Source organism: Passer domesticus, chromosome 3 (assembly GCF_036417665.1).
Source record: "Passer domesticus isolate bPasDom1 chromosome 3, bPasDom1.hap1, whole genome shotgun sequence".
Taxonomy (NCBI): Eukaryota; Metazoa; Chordata; class Aves; order Passeriformes; family Passeridae; genus Passer; species Passer domesticus.
This window is the reverse complement of record NC_087476.1, coordinates 98,892,318-98,911,495: the sequence shown is the minus strand read 5'-3', so window position 1 is coordinate 98,911,495 and position 19,178 is coordinate 98,892,318. Positions and strand designations below refer to the sequence as shown.

Sequence of the window (19,178 nt, the reverse complement as noted above, 5' to 3'; positions counted from 1 at the left end):
TGCTGCAGGTCAGTATGGCACCTACCGCAGCCCCAGTCCCAAATCCCCTATCCCAGCCCCAGGCACGGCTGCAGGGCCGCCTGGAGCCAGCACATGGCCACGCAGTGATGTTTTACAAGACACCTTTTTAAAACAAACAGTTTTATTTTAAAATAACAAAACAAACAAAAAAGTGCAGATCACTTGTTTCTGCCTTTGCTCCCAGCTATGGCCCGGGCCATACAATCCCACACTGCCCTGGAGCATCCGTCTTTGCTTCTTTGGGCAGCCTGGAAGTGCCTCATGTCCCTTGTGAAAAATGTCCTTGAAACAGCCCCATGGGTTTGCATCAGGGTTGAGGCCCTGCCAGAAGGTGAGAGGCAAATACTCAAAAGAAACAGAGCAATCCAGCCCAGGACTGCTGAGGAGACCAGGCAGGGTCCAGAGGCCTGGGGGGTCCTTATGTTGCTTTCCTGGCAGCATTCCCTTACAAGGGAGGAAGAAGACAAGAGCTCACTCCAGAGCATCCTGGTCGATTGCACCATCCAGTATTTGTCCCAAACAATAGCAGCTGCTCCCAAGCAACAAGTGAGGAATCTTCCTGGCTGAGATGGGGTAAGTCATCTTTGCCTCCATTCCCACAGCACCTTTGGCTGATTTCCTAATGCACTGCATGTGCTCCTCTGGCTGGAAAAGTAAGTGGCAGGGAAGGGTGGTGAGCTGAACAACCAAAGGGATGGGAAGATAATGCTGCCACCTCTTCCACTTTCAGCCTGGGAAGATCTAAAACCCAGGGAAGACCCACACCCTAAGCTTTTTAACCCCCTTCCAAGGCAAGAGAGGGGGCAGGATCTTCCTGTCCTCTGTGAAAGAGGAAACAACAGCACAGCAAAGCAGCAAGGTGTCAGGCACAATGGCAGAAGCAGGATCCACAACCCAGTCTTCAGCATCTCCTATCTCAGCTCTTTCTCCTGCCAGGTGTTCGGCAAGACAGCATGGGAACAGAGCACCTTGCTGGGATGCCCTGAGCACCAGAAAGGCTCTGCAGGTGGGGAAGGCCCTGTGCTCCCACTCACCCTCTGCGGTGTGCAGGACCTGAGGGAGCAGGCTGGGGAAAGCCCCGAAGCCCTCAGGTCCCCCAGCCCCCGCAGTGATGTGCAGTCTCCTGCTGTGGGGTGGGTTAGATCACATGAGGCCTCTGGTGCCCACAGCAACAACATTTATTAGAGTGAGGGTTGACTCTCCTCACCCCACACTGATTCTGATGGGGTGCCAGACGATGCTCTGTCCGACCTACAGTGTGAAAATGAGTCCTCTCCTGCTCCTTCCCTGTGCATGCTGGAGATCCCCACAAGTCATACCCATGGCAGGGAGGGGAAATTCAGTCCTGATGCAGTGCACAGATTCTAGAAGAAAAGCATCCCCTGTGTAGTGCTCATAATGCCACCTTCTTCCATCTAGGAAGGCAGCCTGAGGCAAACAAAACTCTTCCAAAGAGGGGAGGGGCAGTGGGTTAAGTCCCCCAGAGTGTCTGCTCCCACTGAACTGCAGGCAGAGAACATCCTAGTGGGCAGCAGGCAGCAGCACAGAGGAAGGAGGCAGCCCAACGGGCCAAAGGAGTCCATCTGCTCATTCAGAGCACACAACAGGCTTCCCTGAGATCTTCAGGTCATCGAAGGGCAGCAAGGCAAGGAGCTGCAAAGACCAAGGGTGTGGACATGTAAGCATTCAGAGTTGTGTCTTCACCAAGCTGGCGTAGGGGCCCAAATGTTCCCCCCACCCAGTCCTCCAGCCTCCCACGTCCCCAGGGAAGTGCCCTATCTAGGCTTTTCCTAGGGCTCGAGACAATGCTTACAACACACAGGGAAGAATAGGAACAGCTAGAAACTCCTCCTAGGAGGGTCCCTCTAATCATCCAACTCCCGCACTCCCTGACACACTTCAGAGCCACAGGCTTCCCCCACAGAGACTCACATCATCGTTGCCATCGGCCAGGTCCTGAGCTGTCTCGTTCTCCATGTTCCTCAGCAGGGTGTCAGCCCCAGAGTGTGAGAGGATGGCGGCGATGGCGGCATCCTTGCGGCCCACGGCCAGGTGCAGCGGAGTGCACCCGTTGTACATCTGGGCATCCACGAAGGCCCCCTTGCGCAGCAGGAACTGGACAGCCCTACGGTTGTGGCACTCCACAGCCAGGTGCAGCGGGGTCTTCCCGCTCGTGCCCTCCTGCAACCCACAGATCGCAAGGGTGTGGGTGGGGGGTCCCCTCAGCTGGGCCCTGCAGCACCCACCCACACCCCTTTGACTGGGTGCAGAGGGCAGTCCCCACCCTGATTGCTGTCACAGCTCCCAACAACCTCTCAAGGACCTTTACTCTCTGCTCCCTCAAAATTCAGTGCTCCCAAGCCTCACAGCAGTGCCTGCTAGGGCTGAAGGGAGTGCCCAAAGGAAGGACCCACCATCCCAGCCTTTACAAAACATCACACCATGCCCAGTCTTACCCGAACATCAATGTTGGCGCCGCTCTCCAGCAGCAGAGACATCATTTGGATGTTCCCTTTCAAGGTACTGATGTGCAGACAGGCCAAGCCTGTGATGGAGAGGCAGAAGAGAGCCACAGTGAGCACAGACCACCCTGAGGCACACCAATCCCAGCAGCATTCCCATTCTGCTGTGCTCCTGGATCCGTGCATACACATCTCAGGGTCTCTGCCCTCATCTGGCCGCCAGCTCTGCCCCTGCGCTGCCCCCAGGTCTCACCTTGCCAGTTCTGGAGCTGCAGGTCCTGCTGGTGCCCACGGGGCTGAGCTGTGCCATCGGGCGTGGCTGGGCCCTCCAGCAGCTGCTGGGCACACTGCAGGTGCTGCTGCTCGCAGGCCAAGTGCAGAGGGGTGTTGCCATTACGGTCCTGCAGCCCGGGGTTCACTCCCTTGTGGATCAGTGCCTGGATCACGCTGGGCTGCTCCAGGTACACAGCGAGGTGGAGCGGGGTCTGGAGAGAAATTGGGAGAGGGGAGAGATGTCACCCAAGGGGTCCCCGGCTGGCTAATAAGTGATATAGACTTTATGATTTATAGAAGGTTGAATATATTTTTTTATTAAGAAACCCATACTTTTACAGACAGTTATGATACAGCTGGACCTAATTGGTCCTCTAATTAAAATACTATCACTATTGGTTAATTAAGAAACTACTCTTTGGTAAAGAAATCTCTATAACACGTTCTACATGTTCACAATACCAGGGTTAGTAAGTTAAGATAAGAATTGTTTCCCATTCTTTTCTCTGATCTTCCCACATCCTTTCCCAGAACAATGCCTGGGAAAGTTGTGTTTCTCTCTGTGGCCAGAGAGCTGCTGCCACAGGGGAGGATGCCCTGCAGGACACCAGGTATGCTGAGCCCACCAGTCTCCAGGAGCCAGCCTGGCAGCAAGAGCTGACAGCCACGCAGGACACCCCCGTCCCTGTGGTGACATTACATGTGGCTGATGCTGGTGTGGTGACACGGCTTGCTGTTCCCTCACCTCAGCTCACGGATCACCCATGGAGACATCTCATTCTCCCAAGTTAATCTACCCTGCCACATTCAAGCCATGCCTCTTCCATGGCTGTCTGCAACGTCCTGGGGCCTTGCAGAGAAACTCTTCACCCCACAGTGCTGGGAGCTGTCACAGTTCTCTCAGGGTATCTCCACCTCCCTTCCTCCCCTCCCTGCAAAGAGGCTGCACACACAGGACCTTCACCATGCTCTGGGGGAAGCAGGTCTGGGGTCCTGGGGAAGGGGCAGATGGATTGAGCAGCTATCCAGAGAACAGTCTCTGGCATTTCTCTTCCTCCCACCTTCTGCCTATCACAACAGCATACCTGGAAAAGATCATTTTGGATCTCCAGCACCTCCCTGGGTAGCTGAGCGATGCAGCAGAGTGCTACAGCTGGGACACAGTGGATAATGGCCAGATGAACCAACCTACGGGGGGTTAATGGTGACAAGAGAGAAAAAAAAAAGAAAATTAAGTCCCGAGTGCCATTCTCAGGAGCAGAGATCCTTCCCTGCTGCGTGAAGGATTAATCTCCCTGCTTCCTCCAGTCTCCCTCCCTCCAGCTTGGCGGTCCTCCATCTTGCCCTCTCCCTGGGGAAGCTCAGCAGAAGGCCAAGGCAGGAACACAGTCTGAGGCTCCACAGGGCAGTCATTCACTCTGATCCCCACAGGGAACAGTCCCTCCTGTCCCTGCTAAGCAACACAGGGTCCTCCCTCAGACCTCACAGGATGTGTAGGGTTTCAATCTAGCACTGCCCAAAACCAGGCCTCCAAGCCTTTGGTGTAGGTCCAAAGAGCCTGGGATGTCTTTCCCAGAGTCCAGGAGCTGGGTTTGGTGGCTGTGGAGAGAGGTCTGGGTTCTGGCAGCTACCCGGGGAATTCCAGTTCCCTACTGCCAGCTGTACACTGTACTTCTGCTTTCCCCTCCACAAAGGCAAACAGTCAAAGCTGGGCAGGAGCCCAGGGCTGGCCCAAGATCACCTGCATGGCACAGTCCCTATGCCAGGTGATCTGCCGGTCCCACACGGATTTCCTCTTCTCTCCCCACATCCTTCCCTTTCAGCACTGTTGTGGCAGGGTGGCACGCAGCCCGCCAGCACAGAGGGACACCAGAGGTGCAGCTGTCATGGCTGGGTGGCAAGCAGGGAGCTGTGGTCCTCAGGACTGTGGTCCCCACAGCCACGGGGTGACCAGGCACCCGAGTCCCCCAGCCCAAGGACAGGTTTAATTTCCAGACACCCCCTGCACAGTCAGAAGAGAAGTGAGAGCACAACAGAGGCAGTGCTGAGAGGGAATTTCCAGTCCCGCCGCCAACCTCCTGTCTCCCAGGCCCCCTGCACTGAAGGGCCCATCCTCCCACCACAGGACAGCCCCCACAGGCCAAACCTGGCCATGGTGGTCAGCAGGCAGCATCTCCCACGCTGCAGGCATGAGCTCAGCCTCCTGACCCTCACCACTGCACTAGAGGCCCTAGGCAGCCTCTGTCTCTGGAAAGAACCAGCTCCAAACTGAAGGCCGGGCTCTGCCACCCATGCTGCTTTGATGGAGACTGACAGGGCCAAGAGATGGAGGGTGAGAGCCGTGCCAGCCCTGGCAAGACAGCCCACAGTCCAGACAGCCCAGCTTTGGGATGCCACCTGCAATGTGGGGCATAGAGAGCTTCCCTGCACAGGCAGGAGAAGAGCAAGGAGCCCTAAAGCACTGCAGACAAGAAGTGGGGCTGGGGCTCTTTCTGCCAGGTGCACTGGGATGTAAATGTGCTGAGAAGCTGAGAGGCCAGTCCCCAAGAATGCCTTTTATTGACCTTCTCCCAAGTCCTGCTTCAAGATCAAGCCACCATCTGGGATCCCAGGCATCTTCAGCTGGAAATCTGATTTTAAAGGCAAAATACATTCTACAGTTTCTGAAGGCCAGTTCCTCTCCACCCTGCTGCCGGGACAGGCTGTGCCCAGCAGGAGAGGCTTCCTCCCCGGGGAAGCCCCAGGGTATGTTGCAGCAGGGAATTCCCCACCGGAGGGGGAGGCCACCCACACTTTTTTGCCCCCTGGCTGCCAACACTCCCAGGGCAGGGGAGGGGCTGCAAGCAGGGGCCATGCAGCCCATGGGCAGGGTCTGGCCACCCTCCATGACCATGAGGCAGAGGCACAGCCAAGGGGCCCAGCCCAGGAACAAGGCAAGCAGCTGTAAGGACAGCCCTCCCCTCATCAGGCTTGTACCAACCCTGGCGTAGGTCTGATCTGAGCAGGGAGGGTCCCTGCTGGGTTTTGCATCAGTCCCGTGGTAGCACCTCAGCTGAGGTGTCCTTTGCACTCCTGCAGGGACAGCCCCTGTTTCTCCAAACCTGTTCCCAGGCACCACGTGCGGGAAGAGGCTGCAGGATCTGCCTTTTTCAGGTACAGCAGAGTTAAGACTGCTCAAATAAGGGACTTTCCACGGCAATTCAGCTTGAACTTTAAACCGCTGGTGCTTTCGCTTTCCAGAGGCACGCTGGGCTCCCAGGGGAGAGCAGTCTCATGGCTGTGTCCCACGGCAGACAGCCCTCGTGCCCCAGGAATCCCCCGGGCCCCTCTGCCACTACCCACAGCACACTGCCCTGCCATGTGGGGACGAGTGGGGCAGTCACCCGGGGGAGAGGGAAACCCCCGAGCAGCCCTGTGCCACTGCCAGCACCTCGCTTTTCCTGGCTTGGCTGCCTCTGCAGCTCAACAAAGCAGGGCAGCCGCTCAGGGCTGGGCTGACCCTGAGCCAGTGTGGGCATCCATGCTGCAGAGGCAACGGGGGTGACCATTCCCCCGGCCAGAGCTCCGGCTTTCCCCTCTCAGCTGGGATGTGCCGGCTTTGAAGGATTGCTTTCCCCCTCCCCCTTCCTTCTCCACCCGGATGCAGCCTCCTCCTGGGCTTTCATTTCTGCATTCGTTCCCGCCTTTCCTCATTATCAGCCCTCAACTTCCTGAAATGGCTGCAAGAACCTGAGCTGCTTGGGGGAATCATCACAAGGCCAGCGGGCTGGGAGGAGCCCACCATGAGCCCATGTGCACTGAGGCACTCTGTGTCACCGGCAGTGCTGCCAGCCAGGAACTGGGATTGTCTCCTAACTCAGGACACCTCTTACACCCAGGAGACCTGAGGTGCGGGCATTGTGCCAATCTCCACTTTTTTCCTACAAGCACACCTCTCTGTGTCACAGCAGCCGCGTGGTCCAGCTGCTGATGGGCTGCTGTGTGCCAGAGCCAGGGCACGGCGATGGAGAGATGCCCGCTCGCTGCCAGAACCTCTCCTTGCCCAGCCACAGCAGTGTGCCCTCGCCAGAACAAGCTCTCCACCCTGCCAAACTCAGATCCTTGCCCATCCCGGGCTGCACGTCTCCCATCTGCTTTCCTCCACTTGCCTGCTCCCTCCCTCCCCACGCTCTTGCTCGCAGTGCTCCTGGCTGCAGCCACAGGGGGGGTGTCCAGCAGGAACTGTTGAAAAGGGCAATAGGGGGATTTGAAAAGGGCATGGGATGGAGGAGCTGTGAGCAAGGGAAACACAGCAGGAGTACAGACTGCTGGGCTCATTCTCAGCTTTTCCACTTGCTCACCAGCTCCGTCCTGGCACAAGGGGACTCAACACTGTGAATCACAAAGGCATAGGACATCCCTGGCACAAAGTGATCTATCCATCATCAGAGAGGTAACAACCCTGGAGCAGAGAGGTTGGGGCTGTCCCTGGGGATATCCCAGGGAATGAACATGCCATGCCCAAAGTGGTCCCAGCTTAGGCACAGGAAAGCACCCATTTCCACAGTGCTGTCCATCTCCAACTTTTGAGTGACCTTAAGTCTTCAGTAGGAAAAGTTTCCACGCATGAGGACTGGAAGCAGAACAGGGTAAGGGGTGACACCCAGCTCTGACACACAAAGAGAATGGATGAAGTCTCACCAGTTCTCTAGCTATCCTTTTCTATCTCTCTAGAAAAGGAGCTGACCATGCAGATCGCCCCCATCTGTAGAGCAAGACACCTTGTCCACAAAGCAGCCTCTCCCTTCACCATATCACCCCAGAAGCACCTTAATCAGGGGATCCAGCATTCAACTGAATTTGCTTTGACAAGTTTTTTCCCCTCTCTAGATAAGGTCCCTGCCTGCAGCAGGAACAGCTCATTCCCAGCTCCTTGTTTTGGCTGAGTGGAGCAGTAGATCATGCAAACAATTCACACAAGAGAAACTTGTTCAGGGGAGGAAATGGCCCAGCAGCAATACAAAAGAGAGCAAGGGAGGAGGAAAACAGCAGGGGAATTCCACGCTTACCCTGCTCCCCTGCTCCAGCCCTGAAACCTGCACTGCTAACCGCTTCCTCAGCCACCAGCATGAACCTCTGCCAGCGGGCTCAGCAAGCACAGCTCATCCTGCCCTGCAGCCCTGAACCAGCCCAGCCTGGCTCCCTTCCTTCCTCCCCACATACCAATGCAATGCTGCCCTGCTCCACAAAGCTGTTCCAGCTGCCCTCTGGCAGCTCCAATGGAGTAGTGGATCTCAGCTGCCTTATCCCATGTTCTGTGCTCCTGCCCTGCAGGTTTCATCGCCCCTTCCCTGGGAAGGGCACAGCTTGAATTTGAGTGGAGGGGGGGTTTGGGATAGGACTGGAGGAAGGTTGCAGCTAGAGGGATGCAAAGTTCTTTCAGCCACATTGGGTTCAGCATTCCTCATCTCCAGTCTGGGCAGCAGCTGCTTCCTGGGGCCAGAGTGAGGGGTGGGAACCGAGAGGTGAGCAGAGGAGACAGTCTCACCTTTCCTGGGGTGCTCTGCAGTGGGTCTGGTCTGAGTGCTCAAGGATGAGGGAAGCTGGAGGCTGACTGGCAGGAGAGGCAGAAGGGCTGCGGGCACCTCGTTTTTCAGTGAGGTGGGGACAAGAAGGTACCCTCACCTCACAGCCTCACATTTGAGACTTTTGCTCCATTTCTGAGCAGATGGTGGCTCTGGGATTGCAGAAGCACTAACCATCAGATGCATGTGGGCTGCTCCCCGCAAAATAAGGGGCCTGCCCCATACCACTATCTAGGCACAGATGGGCCAAGCCAGAAGACAAGTCACCATCAAAGAAGCATGATGAAAAATGTCAATAAAAGCAGAAAACATCCCAAAAAGTCCATTGACTGTGGACAGTCAATTTCAAACAGAATGAACTCACACCTGACTCCTTGGGAGGCAAATACCTTCTACAGTTTCTGTACACAGAGAGATATCTTGAGGTCAGAAGAGCCTCTTAAAAGAGGAAAGCGCCTGGACTTTGCCAGAGCCTGTACAACACACCCTAGCAATCATTTACAACCCACAGATATCCTCACTGTCTCAGGATTTTCTTTTAATGAGGTACAAGCCGTGGGTCTAAGATACCTCAGGGCCCCCCTTCAGCTCTGGATCTGCCCCAGTCAGAGGGGCTTCCCAAGTCTGTGACACACAGAGCATCCCACGCAGCTCACTGACAGGCACGCAGTAACCACTCTCACAGCTCAGAGCCCACAAGCTCTTCCTACACAGTCATGTCTGACTCCTCATTTTTTCACATTATACTAAAAAAACCCAAACCCAAGCCAATAAAAAAATAACAATTTTTGTGCTTAATTAGCTGAGCTCAACCATTTCCCAGCAGCAGTCAAGCCTGCCTGCAGAGTGCAAGGACCTGAAGCCCACTGCACCTTGGCTCATCTGTTACAGCCAGGCTTCTGCATCCCTGGACACGGAAATTTCCAGCCATTCTTTCCCCTCCCCTGTGCTGAAGTTCCCTGTGTTTGTCCTCAGCTCCAAGGCAAACCTAGGCAGGTGGAAAGTTTGAAGAAACTTCCTCCAGGCTAGGCTGAAGTCATCCAAGCAGGGAAAAAACCTCTTGCATGCACGATCTCAGAAGGCTGCCAGGATTTACCCACTTTATGCCAAGGCTGTATGTGTGTGACCCCTGCAGCAGCCAGAAACTTCTGGGGCGTTCCAAAGCAACTTGTGCAGAGCTGCCTGGCCTTGCTTAGAGGGACACCAAGCTCTCCTGTTTACCAAACTCCTGAGCACACACAGAGGAAGAGCTGAGAGTTCAGGGACACAGGAAAATCTTCCTCCTGGCAGAGCCATGCTAGGACTCGCTTTCTCTAATGCCCCACAATTGGCAGCATGCTAGGGAATAACTCAGGATGGACTTGAATCCTGGCAATCAAGCAAGGGTTCTGAAGACCCTCTGGTAAAACCAAGAGCATCTCCACTTTCCATTAACTATGGCCATCCCACTGCTGGGCAGCTGGCAACAGCCTAGCCCAGTAAAACAGGGAGACTCCCAGCCTGACCAGTGACACGGTGTGCTCCCTGCATCTGACTTCTTTAATCCTCCTTCTAAAACTTAGTCTCTCTAGTCTTCTGTTTCTTTATCCTTCCTTCCCTTTCTTTTATCTTTGCTGTTACACTCTGAGCACTCCCCCAGGTGCACAGGGATTCAGCAACACCCTCATACAGCAGGGCAAGCAATGAGAAAGCAGCCAAACTGGAGCAGACAACCTGAATGGGGACAACTTCTATTTCCCTGCTCAGGGAAGATTTCCAGCCCAGGACCACACGACTCAAGAGGGTTATGATTGGCACATGCCAATGAATGGTTAGAAGTGGCTCTTGTCCCCTTGAAGATGAGCCTCATGTTCAGTAACAACCCATGCAGACAAGGGAGGCCCCTTCACTACGACCATGTGAAGAGTTCAGAACATCAGCTCCCATGGGGCCCTGATTTCATTTGATTAACTGTCCCCAAGCCCCTGTTAAGGCATTTCAGCCCACGAGTCACTGGCACGTGATTTCTTATCAGCAGATGGGGCACCACTTGTCTCTGGTGGAAGGAGGAAGTCAGGCTTCCTCTGCTCCCCTCCCTCCCTGAAACATACACCCAACCAAAACCACACAGTCCCATTTTCCATCTGAAGGAGGCCTAGGTCTTCCTTCTGTGATTGAGCTGGGGTCCCTTGACCTTCACCCCTGCAGAAGCATTGCACTGCTTTGCATACAAAGCCCATGCAGAAGACAGTCACTCTCCTGCAGAGGCACAGCCCCCAGCCTTTCCATCACCACGACATCAGGTACAATGGCAGAAAGTCGTGTTTGGCCCAAGGACCAGCATGGGCAGGAAGGAAAACATGTTTTCAAGTTTAAGATAGCCTATACAGTCCCAGAGAGAGGAAACTGTGCTTAACTTCACACACTCATGAATCAACTCTGCCTCTCCAGAGCTGGCAGAGGCTGACATCTGCACAAGGAAATGGGGAGGTTTTCTCTTGTGCTGGAACAAAAACAGGTGATCCCTTCACACCCCATTTCACCTCCAAGGAGCTGGTCCCACACTCATCCTTTTCCAAGGATGCTGGAATTGTGGATCTAGCAGGTGAGGTTGGGAAGGACGGGTTTCCTCAGTGAATCCTGACAAAGGCTGAGGTGGTCTGGAGGCTGGGCACAACAATAAATCTGCCTGCAGTCTGCTCAGAGGCAGCCAGGCCCACAGCTGGAAAGCCCCTCTCTTCACTTCCACACAGAGCGGTCCCATCAGGACCCAAGTCAGGAGAAAAGGAGTTTGTTTACATGGAAGAGACAGATATTTGGAGTTGCAGGTCACAAGGAAAAGATGGATGCTTGGAGACCATTTGAGCTTGAGTGCACAGGGTTTGTTCTCTACCTGCCCACATGATAAGCAGGATACAGATCACTGCCCAAAGCACACCCACCATCTTCCACTTGCCACCCCACTCCTCGTGCTTGACTTCTCCTGCCCTCACAGCTGAGCCACACTCTCCCAGGAACTAATGTGCCTTGTTACTGTGGCTCTGACTTCTCTGAGGCAGAGGGGCTGCCAGTGGCACTAGGGAGCCATGGAGAAGATGACATTTGGGCAAATAATTCTTGGAAGACAGCACCCACGCATTTCACTGGCCATTATACCCCCTGTCCTTCCTGTTAGCCAATTTCCTTCCTGCCAAAGTGAGACTCCTTCTAACTTTGGGCACAGGGAGAGACAATTTTAGCCCCATTGCTTCATCCTGCCTGCTCTGATGCTCCTCTCCTGCGGAGGCAGGCAGGGAGGTATCCAAGGAGGATCCTGCTGACACTCCAAACACCCAAGCATGTGCTCTTCACCTCTGCCTCCACCTCCTGTTTTTACCCCACAAGTGCCAGGCTGACAAACACAGGCACACCTTGAGATGGCACAGGTGGGTGAGCCTGAGGGAGCTATGGACAGAGAAGATTTTTGTCAGATGTAGAGCCAAGACTTTTGCCAGCTCCCTTTGTGCAAGCCCAGCGCTCCTCTCAGCTCAGTACCAGCCAGGGCATCTGAGGAAACAGGAACTATTTAGGCAAAACCCCTCAACTTTTTGTATTTTCAAAATTACAATTACAGGAAAGTGTAGTTGCCCGAGTCTTCTGAAATATAATGATAGTACGATTTTAATTCTCTGCCTGGAGCTGTTTTGTGGCACACAGGGAAATATGCTGCTGACAGAGATGAAAAGAAGAAATGAAGATGGGTTTGTCTGGCCAGATGAAAGTGATGTAGCCTGTGGCCATCTGATCCCTTCTCTCTGGGGACCTTCTGTCACTGGATGAGCAATTGCACCACAGACTTTAGCATTACCATCAGCCCTGACTTGTTTTCACATACAAACAGCGTATGTGGCAGTTCAACGAGCTCCTGGGTGCTCACAGTCCCCATGTGCATCGACCTGAGTGGTGGATGTTCAGCACTTCTAAATATAAATGCCACCTACCTCTGCCGCAGGGTCAGGAGGAGAGACAAGAATAGCGGAGGCACAAATCCACAGCCTCACCACTCTAACCACAAGAATAGTTTTTTTTCCCAGCAGTGGGAGTAGATCCCAGGAAAGCCTGTCTCCTGTGTGGACATGGTGAGCCCAGAGCTGTACAACCAGCAGATCTACAGCTCCCTCCCTCACTCTTTACAGATTTCCTGTTCTGAAATGCACTGTGAGTGAGAGAAAACAGAAGAGCAAAGGCAACCTCTGAGAGCCTCTCCTGCCTACAGTAACCAAGGCACCACTGATTAATGTTTTCCTAGTTAATAAGATGTTTGCATTAGGTCTCTCCAAGCAAGTCTGACAGGCAAAGGGCTTCAAGCACCAAACAAGACGCCTCAAGCACTAAAAGCATCTCCAAGCAGCTGCATCTATGGGGCTCACTAATAAAACAGTAAGCAAGCAGCCCTGGGCACACCATGACAGACAAACCTGGGGGGAAGTGTTACTTCCACGCCTCTGATTAAAAGACACCTGGCTCTCTCCATGGGCACCTTGGCTCTAGCGTTACAGCTGGGAAAACTGGCAAAGCTCCTCCACTCTGAGGAGCCACAGAACCAGCCTCTAGATAGGACACGACTAGAAAGCCTGTCTGGGGAGTGTGGGAGGCTGGGTTTAGTGTAACTTTGCTTGCCGTGAGACTGCCAGCCAACGCTCAGAACAGATCCCAGAGTCAGCATTAATGAACTAATCAGCAGATGCACAGATTCCTTCCTAACAGGGAAGTAAACACTCAGGCTGTCTCCCAGGTCATCTTCAGCTTCAATCCAGATGTGCTCTGCCAGGCAAGGACAGAGCTTTCTTGCTGCTCTTGCCACTGAAGACATTTGCTTGAGCATGTCAGTGCTTCTAAGTTTCTCTTCCTCTTGCACCATTACTCAGGATTAAACTCTAGCCTGGTTTTGGGGCAAAGCTTCGCCCTCAGCTGTGAGAACACTTCGCTCATGCTGTGTGTACACTCATGATGAAAACCTTCCATTGAGGGAATGTACAACAGCAAAAAATGCTGTGATTAGCTGAAGGTAATTACCAGAAGCCAAACCAAATAACTCTGGTGTGATGCCTCTGCCTTGAGAGGCATTACGGATGTGGGAAGCCCCCCGCACTAAGAGAAACACTTTTCTCTGTCACAGAAGCTCAGGAGGGCAGCCCCACATCAGGGCGTGTGTCACAACTCTGCCAAGAGCCGTAGCTCTGCGGGCAAGTTGGCAAAGCAAGGCGATTCCCACCTGAGAACAAACAGTTCCTGGGTTGCTCTGTTGAGCGGTGTCTAACACAGCCATCGCAAGGTCTTGCCCTGCACAATTAATCTCGTTTCAGGACTTGCTTATGTGCCATCTCACGCAGCCAAGCCTCCCCCATTATGGAGGAAACGTTGCATTCTCTGGGGAAGGGACAGTGGGAGAGGCTTGGTTTGCTCTCCCCTTTCTTCTAGTTGCTAGCAGCCCCATGGCAAGCAGAAGCGGGCTTCCTATGGTGGGTCCATTCTGTGCCATGCAGCTGGGGGGCCTCTCCTCCTGCTCACCCCGCTGATACCTCAGATACCTCTGAGGGGGTCATCCCCCCAAACCTGGCTGCCAAGCACCCACGCACACCAAGGCAGGGCGGGAGGCTCTTCGGACAGGGGCCTGGGGAGACCTAAACAACACGGCCGAGCGGATGCTGCTCGGGAGAGGGCTGGAGACCGCGGCACACACAGCCTGCCTTATCTCCAGGCACCGGCACCCCGCCGCTGCCAGGGGAGCAGCCCGGGGCCGGGGGCAATGGCTCGCAGCTCCCGGGGGTCACTCACGTGTCGCCGTCCTCCGAAAGGTAGGTGAGGGCATCCAGCTGCTGCCGGCTCAGCCCCTCGGCCCGGGGCGGCGGCTCCTCGGGGCGGCCCCCCGGAGCCCCGGGCAGCCCGGGCAGAGCCTCGGGCAGGGCGCCGGAGCCGTAGCTGGAATCCAGCCGCTCCTCGGCGGCGCTGGCCTCGGCGAGGGTCTCCTCGGGGGCGGCAGGGGGGCCCTCGGGCGCGGCGGGGGTCTCCCGGCCGCCCGGCAGCGAGCGCAGCGACTCGATGCCCGAGTCGCACTGCCCGTCCTCGCCCTCCCAGCCCGCCGCTTCCTTGCGGCACTCGCCGCCCGCCGCCCGCGACATGGCTCAGCGCCCGCCGTCCGCCGGCCGCGGCCCGGGTCCCGCTGCCGGGGGGCTCATGGCCGCGCAGCCAGCGGCGGCGGGCGCGGGTGTGAGGCGCCGCGGCCCCGCCTCCGCCGCGGCCCCGGCCCCACTGAGTCACCGCCCGGCCGGGATTCCCCCGCGCCGCCCCGCCCCGGCACTGAGGGGCTGCTCCTCCCGCCGCTCCGGCCGGCGGAGAGCACGGGCTCTGAGGGGAGGAAACACGGCGGGGGCGGGGGCGGGGAGGTGGCAGCGCTGCGCCTCCCGAGGCCGGGCAGCGCTCGCCGCGCTGTGCCGGGCCTGCCTCCCCCTGCCCGGTCGGTTTGGGTTCTTTAAACAGCAGGCAGGTCCGCCCGGGGCGGGAGCGGGACCGTGTCCAAGCTGTGGGTGAGGATGCTGCTGCGTGTGCAGGTGCGGCGTGAAGCCACAGGCGCCGTGGGAAACAACATGGTGGATGTCACTGGCAGCAGAGGTGCAGACAAGGCGTTTGCTTTCCCCGTGTGCAGACATTAAACTGTTCCACCCACCGAGACACCTGCCCGGCTGTGCTGCCTTTCAGGGAAAGCCAGGAGGTCACTGTAGCTGGCTGCACAAGCCCCTTGGTCCAGCTGCTTCTCACCGCCCTTCTGTGTTGCAAATAGAAATCCTTTCAAAGCCCAGAGTGGCTAGCAGGGCTCACAAAAGAGCAGCCAAGACAGAGATCAAGTCTGAAAGTAGAAGGTCGAATGAAGGCCCAGCTCACTGCCTGTGAGTGATTGCCCAGAGCACATTTCAGTTCTCTCTTCCCAATGCCAAAACTCCTATGGATCTGCATAGATGTAATGTAATTACTTTCCAGTGTCCCAAGTAGTGGGCTTTCCTCAGAAGACAAACTAGATAGCTCTGAACAGAGCTGACACTTTAAAATCAGTTTCACTTTTTGCTTTTATTGCTTGATATGACTTTCTGTCTCTGAAGGATGCACATTCTTCCAGTTCGTCTGAGCAGGAGGGGAACAAGCTCCTGCAAGGAAGCTTACCTGGGAAGAGCTTGGTGATGGATACTGGATGGACTCACAGGACCCACATGCAGAGTGATAAATATTTCTCTATCCCACACTGCAGCTGTTGCTTTGGGTTTGTGGGAAGAAAGGTTTTGGGGTGTGAGGGTAGCAGCAGGGAGACAGATAAGTCTCTTTTGACGTCAATGACTTCCAGTCACAAGTTTTCTTCCTATGCTCAGGATCTGTTTCAGTGTCTCCAGTTGTGTCTCTGGCACTGTGTCACCGCAAGATTACAATTACTGAGGGAAAGGAGCTTCTCCCATGTCTGTCGGCTCTATCCAGTGCAGTATGGGGGTCGGGCCATATATCCCTGTCACTCCCTCTCACACCCTGGTGGTGTCTGCATCCCAGCTCCACCTGTACCTGTTGTTCCTGATCTGCACACAGAATTTCTATTCTTTCAGCTTTCCATACCCAACTACTACTAGGTTATCCACCAATTGCCTTCCTAAATGCCTTTGCAATTTTCTCTAGTAACATACTAGATGTAGCTCCATTGTGGAATGGTTCCTTGTACACTTTCCTGTGGATAAAGTGGTCAAATCAACTCAAACTTGTGTGGTGATACACAAAGATTTAATTTTTCTGTGAACTAGTTGCAGCTTATCTTTGCATCAAGCATCAGTCACACCTTGATTATATTGCGATGTGCTGTTCCCGTTGGGAAATAGGAGTGGATCCTAATTCCACGACTAGCACACATCCAGGAACAGTTCAGCCAGAGCACAGAACCTGGAGCAGTAAGCCCTGGACCAGTTCTAGCAAAAAGGCAGATCAAGACCCACCACTAGTGACTGTACAGTCCAGTCCACTGCAAGCTGTCTACACCTCTGGCTAGCAGGTAGCCCCTGGAAGTGGCCTTCCTCTGCTGCTGATGGGGATTTATTTGGAGTTTGTGATTTTGCAGCTTCCTTAAGGTGAGCCTGGAACTCTTTTAGCTGGCTAGTGCTGTGGCAGGGCTATGTTGCCCTGGTCTGCTGCAGCAGAGTGGGGAGACCCAGCACGCCCCATTGACATCAGCAGTGCCCCCCCAGGCATCCATGGCCAGCCACTCTCTGCTCTGACCTCAGCTGCACCCACTAACACCCAGCTCAGGCACCATCTCCTGCCACCCCTCTTCTGACTGGGTGTGCTTCTGTTAACCTTTCAGACAATTTTACTGGAAAGTCTGAAAGAGGAACTTGGCCACTTTGCCCCATTATTTGCCTTCTGTTACTCATTCTGCGAGGGTTGGGCTCCCTTTCATGCTGTCTTCCTAACAAAGAACTTTCTGCATGGCTGTGCAAGTTTTGGACTTCCATTATTTTCAGAGGCTTTAAATACAGAGAGATACACATATCATAAATATCTGTATATAATGTATTGAAGGCAATGCTAGAGGGATTAAAATAATTAAATATAATACGAGGCAAATCTTGATGTTCTGATTTAGTTTTGAAGGTTTTAAAAAACAAAGCTCTGATTCTTGGGTCTCTCCAGTCCCCTTTAATATGTGTCACTTAAAATGGTTAAAACTGCAGGGAAAATCTAAAGAGGAAGGGATCTATTCCCACTAGAGGTCAGTGCCAGCACACGCTGTTCAAGCAGCAGCGCTTTCCCACCACACTGTGCTGCGAGGAGCGTCAGGTCAGAGCATGGACATGGGAAGGAATCCCTAGGCTACCCAGACCCCTGGGTATTGTCCCCGATAATGTCCTGTCCCCAGGCACAGCTCTCTGCCTGACTAAATTAAATGAAGGCCTGGCCTGGCACCGGCATCGTCTCTGTTTTTTGAGCTGTTAACTGGGTAAAATAAGTGAAATGCAGCTGAGAGAGATGGAGAAAGGCCAATTATACCCAGTCTGTGTCTGGTCTGAGAAAATATAATGGTCCTTTAATTACCAGCTGTTTTACTGTCATTTGTAAGCAACATGGGTTACCTGAACTTGTGATAAGCAGTTACTGCCACAATAATTCACACCAGGCAACGTGACTGGTGCCACCTTCCCTCCCTACGGGCTGTCCACTGCACAGCTTTCAGCCCCCATGAGCACTGAGCTGCCCCATTCCCTGGGGATGCAGTAGCCCTTTTCCCCCATCCCCAGAATCAGAAATGCTGAGTCCATAAGGAAGGTGCTAGATCCCCATTTGAGGAAGCTCCTTCTGCATTCTCTCCACCAGAGATGTTGCTGGGCACCCCAAGCAACAACCTGGACCTCTGTCTGGAGCTCCAGCTCAGGGAGTTCAGCCTGTGCACTGGGCATTCAAGGGAAGCAGAAGCCCAGGAAGAGTGATGAAAGTTGCAGGAAAGACAACAGAGTTTCTGCTCTGACTGTGGTTTCACATATCTGACAGCAAATCAGTTCTGTAGCGCACCAAACTGGGTCGCTTCACTTTCTGCCCCAATAAAGGAAAGGAGGAACATGACTTTTCAAGATTCTATGCCCAGAAGCAGAGCCCAGGTTTCCAAGAGAGCAGTGCAAAGCAGGTCCTCCATGGGTACCTATTTTCTGGGGTAGTCAGCCCAGAAAGCACTGGCTGCCCTCTCCTGGTGAGTCTGGCTGAAGTCACAGGGTCACTTTGAATCACTCCAGGGATGCTGTTCTGGGCATTTGCTCTTTTAATATAGGATTATTTCCAGCCAGAATTTTTCTCCTTGCAGTCTGTGTTGGATGCCTCTCATACTTTTCCATTGTGCACTCCTGGAATGTATGGGAGCCATCGTGCCATTGTGGTGACACAACCTGGAGCAGATCAGGTTTGTCCACATGTAGTAAGTGGTGGGCAAGTTGCCCAGCTAACGCCCTTCCTGAGAAGATTCCCACTGTTGCTCAGAGTCCCAGTGAACAGGGAAGTTTCTACCTCCTTCTGTCATTCACTGTGTGTGTGATGTGTAGGAAGTTGGACAAGAGGATTAGTTAATCCCTTAAATGGGGATCACACCTAACTCACTCCACTCTCAGCCATGGCATTCACTGCCACAAACAGAAAGTGATTGATATAAAGGTGCACTAAAAATCCTCGACCTTACAATGTGAATGAACAAAACCCCTAGATATTTTAACAAAACTTCATTCTAAATTATATCCCTCTTGTGTAATTCCTGTCAGCCTGGTGGCTGCGGCAGCAATGCTCTCTGCTTGCATCTGGGCAAATGCATGGCTGATAGGCCTTGCTGTGTATTTATGTGTGCGTGTGCTCAGAGCTCTCCCAAAGGAGATGGCAGATGTGGTTATGAATGGGGAGGGAGTGGCAGATGGTCTTGGAGAACTGATAATAAAACCATGCTTAAATAGATGGTGAAATAGGTGAGAAATCTTGTCACCTGGGGCTGTCTTTATAGCTAGTGATGAGACAGACTCAGTTCAGAGGGTGTCTCTGATAACCTCTGTCTGGCCACATCACTCCAATGAAGAATACTCCTCCTTCCCCATGGAATAGCTGTGGAAGACAGTGCTCCATTGCCGGGCTATCATTTATTCATGACTCTCTAAGTACAGTTCATCTGGCAGAGACTACCCAAGACAAAACAAAAACCTCAACCCACCCAAGCATCCCTCAGCTCACCTTGCCAGAGAGCACAGGACAGATGCTGCCAGTGCTGCTCCGGGGCTTCAGCATTGCCGCACTGGACCTGATGGCTGGTAGGAGGGAGGATGGGTTAACTTTCATTTTTTGA

At 54.0% G+C, this 19,178-nt stretch overlaps 1 protein-coding gene across 1 annotated transcript; it reads right to left on the bottom strand.

The window, feature by feature from the left end:
- Positions 1 to 124: 124 nt before the first annotated feature.
- NFKBIE (NFKB inhibitor epsilon) lies at positions 125 to 14,760 on the bottom strand. Its single transcript, XM_064414613.1, has 6 exons — positions 14,117 to 14,760; positions 3,842 to 3,944; positions 2,737 to 2,968; positions 2,478 to 2,566; positions 1,954 to 2,202; positions 125 to 1,674 (listed from the first exon to the last, which is right to left on the bottom strand). Exons 1-6 carry the CDS (start codon positions 14,458 to 14,460, stop codon positions 1,609 to 1,611), a joined length of 1,083 nt encoding a protein of 360 aa, XP_064270683.1. The 5' UTR covers positions 14,461 to 14,760; the 3' UTR covers positions 125 to 1,608.
- Positions 14,761 to 19,178: the final 4,418 nt, after the last annotated feature.

Bases quoted from the DNA above. Each gene is read 5' to 3' on its own strand.
- NFKBIE (XM_064414613.1), bottom strand. From the start codon at position 14,460: ATGTCGCGGGCGGCGGGCGGCGAGTGCCGCAAGGAAGCGGCGGGCTGG. The intron at 3,945-14,116 runs GTGAGTGACCCC...AACCCCCCGTAG, and splicing joins CTTTCGGAGGACGGCGACAC to GTTGGTTCATCTGGCCATTA. The intron at 2,203-2,477 runs GTAAGACTGGGC...TGTGGGTTGCAG, and splicing joins GCGCCAACATTGATGTTCGG to GAGGGCACGAGCGGGAAGAC.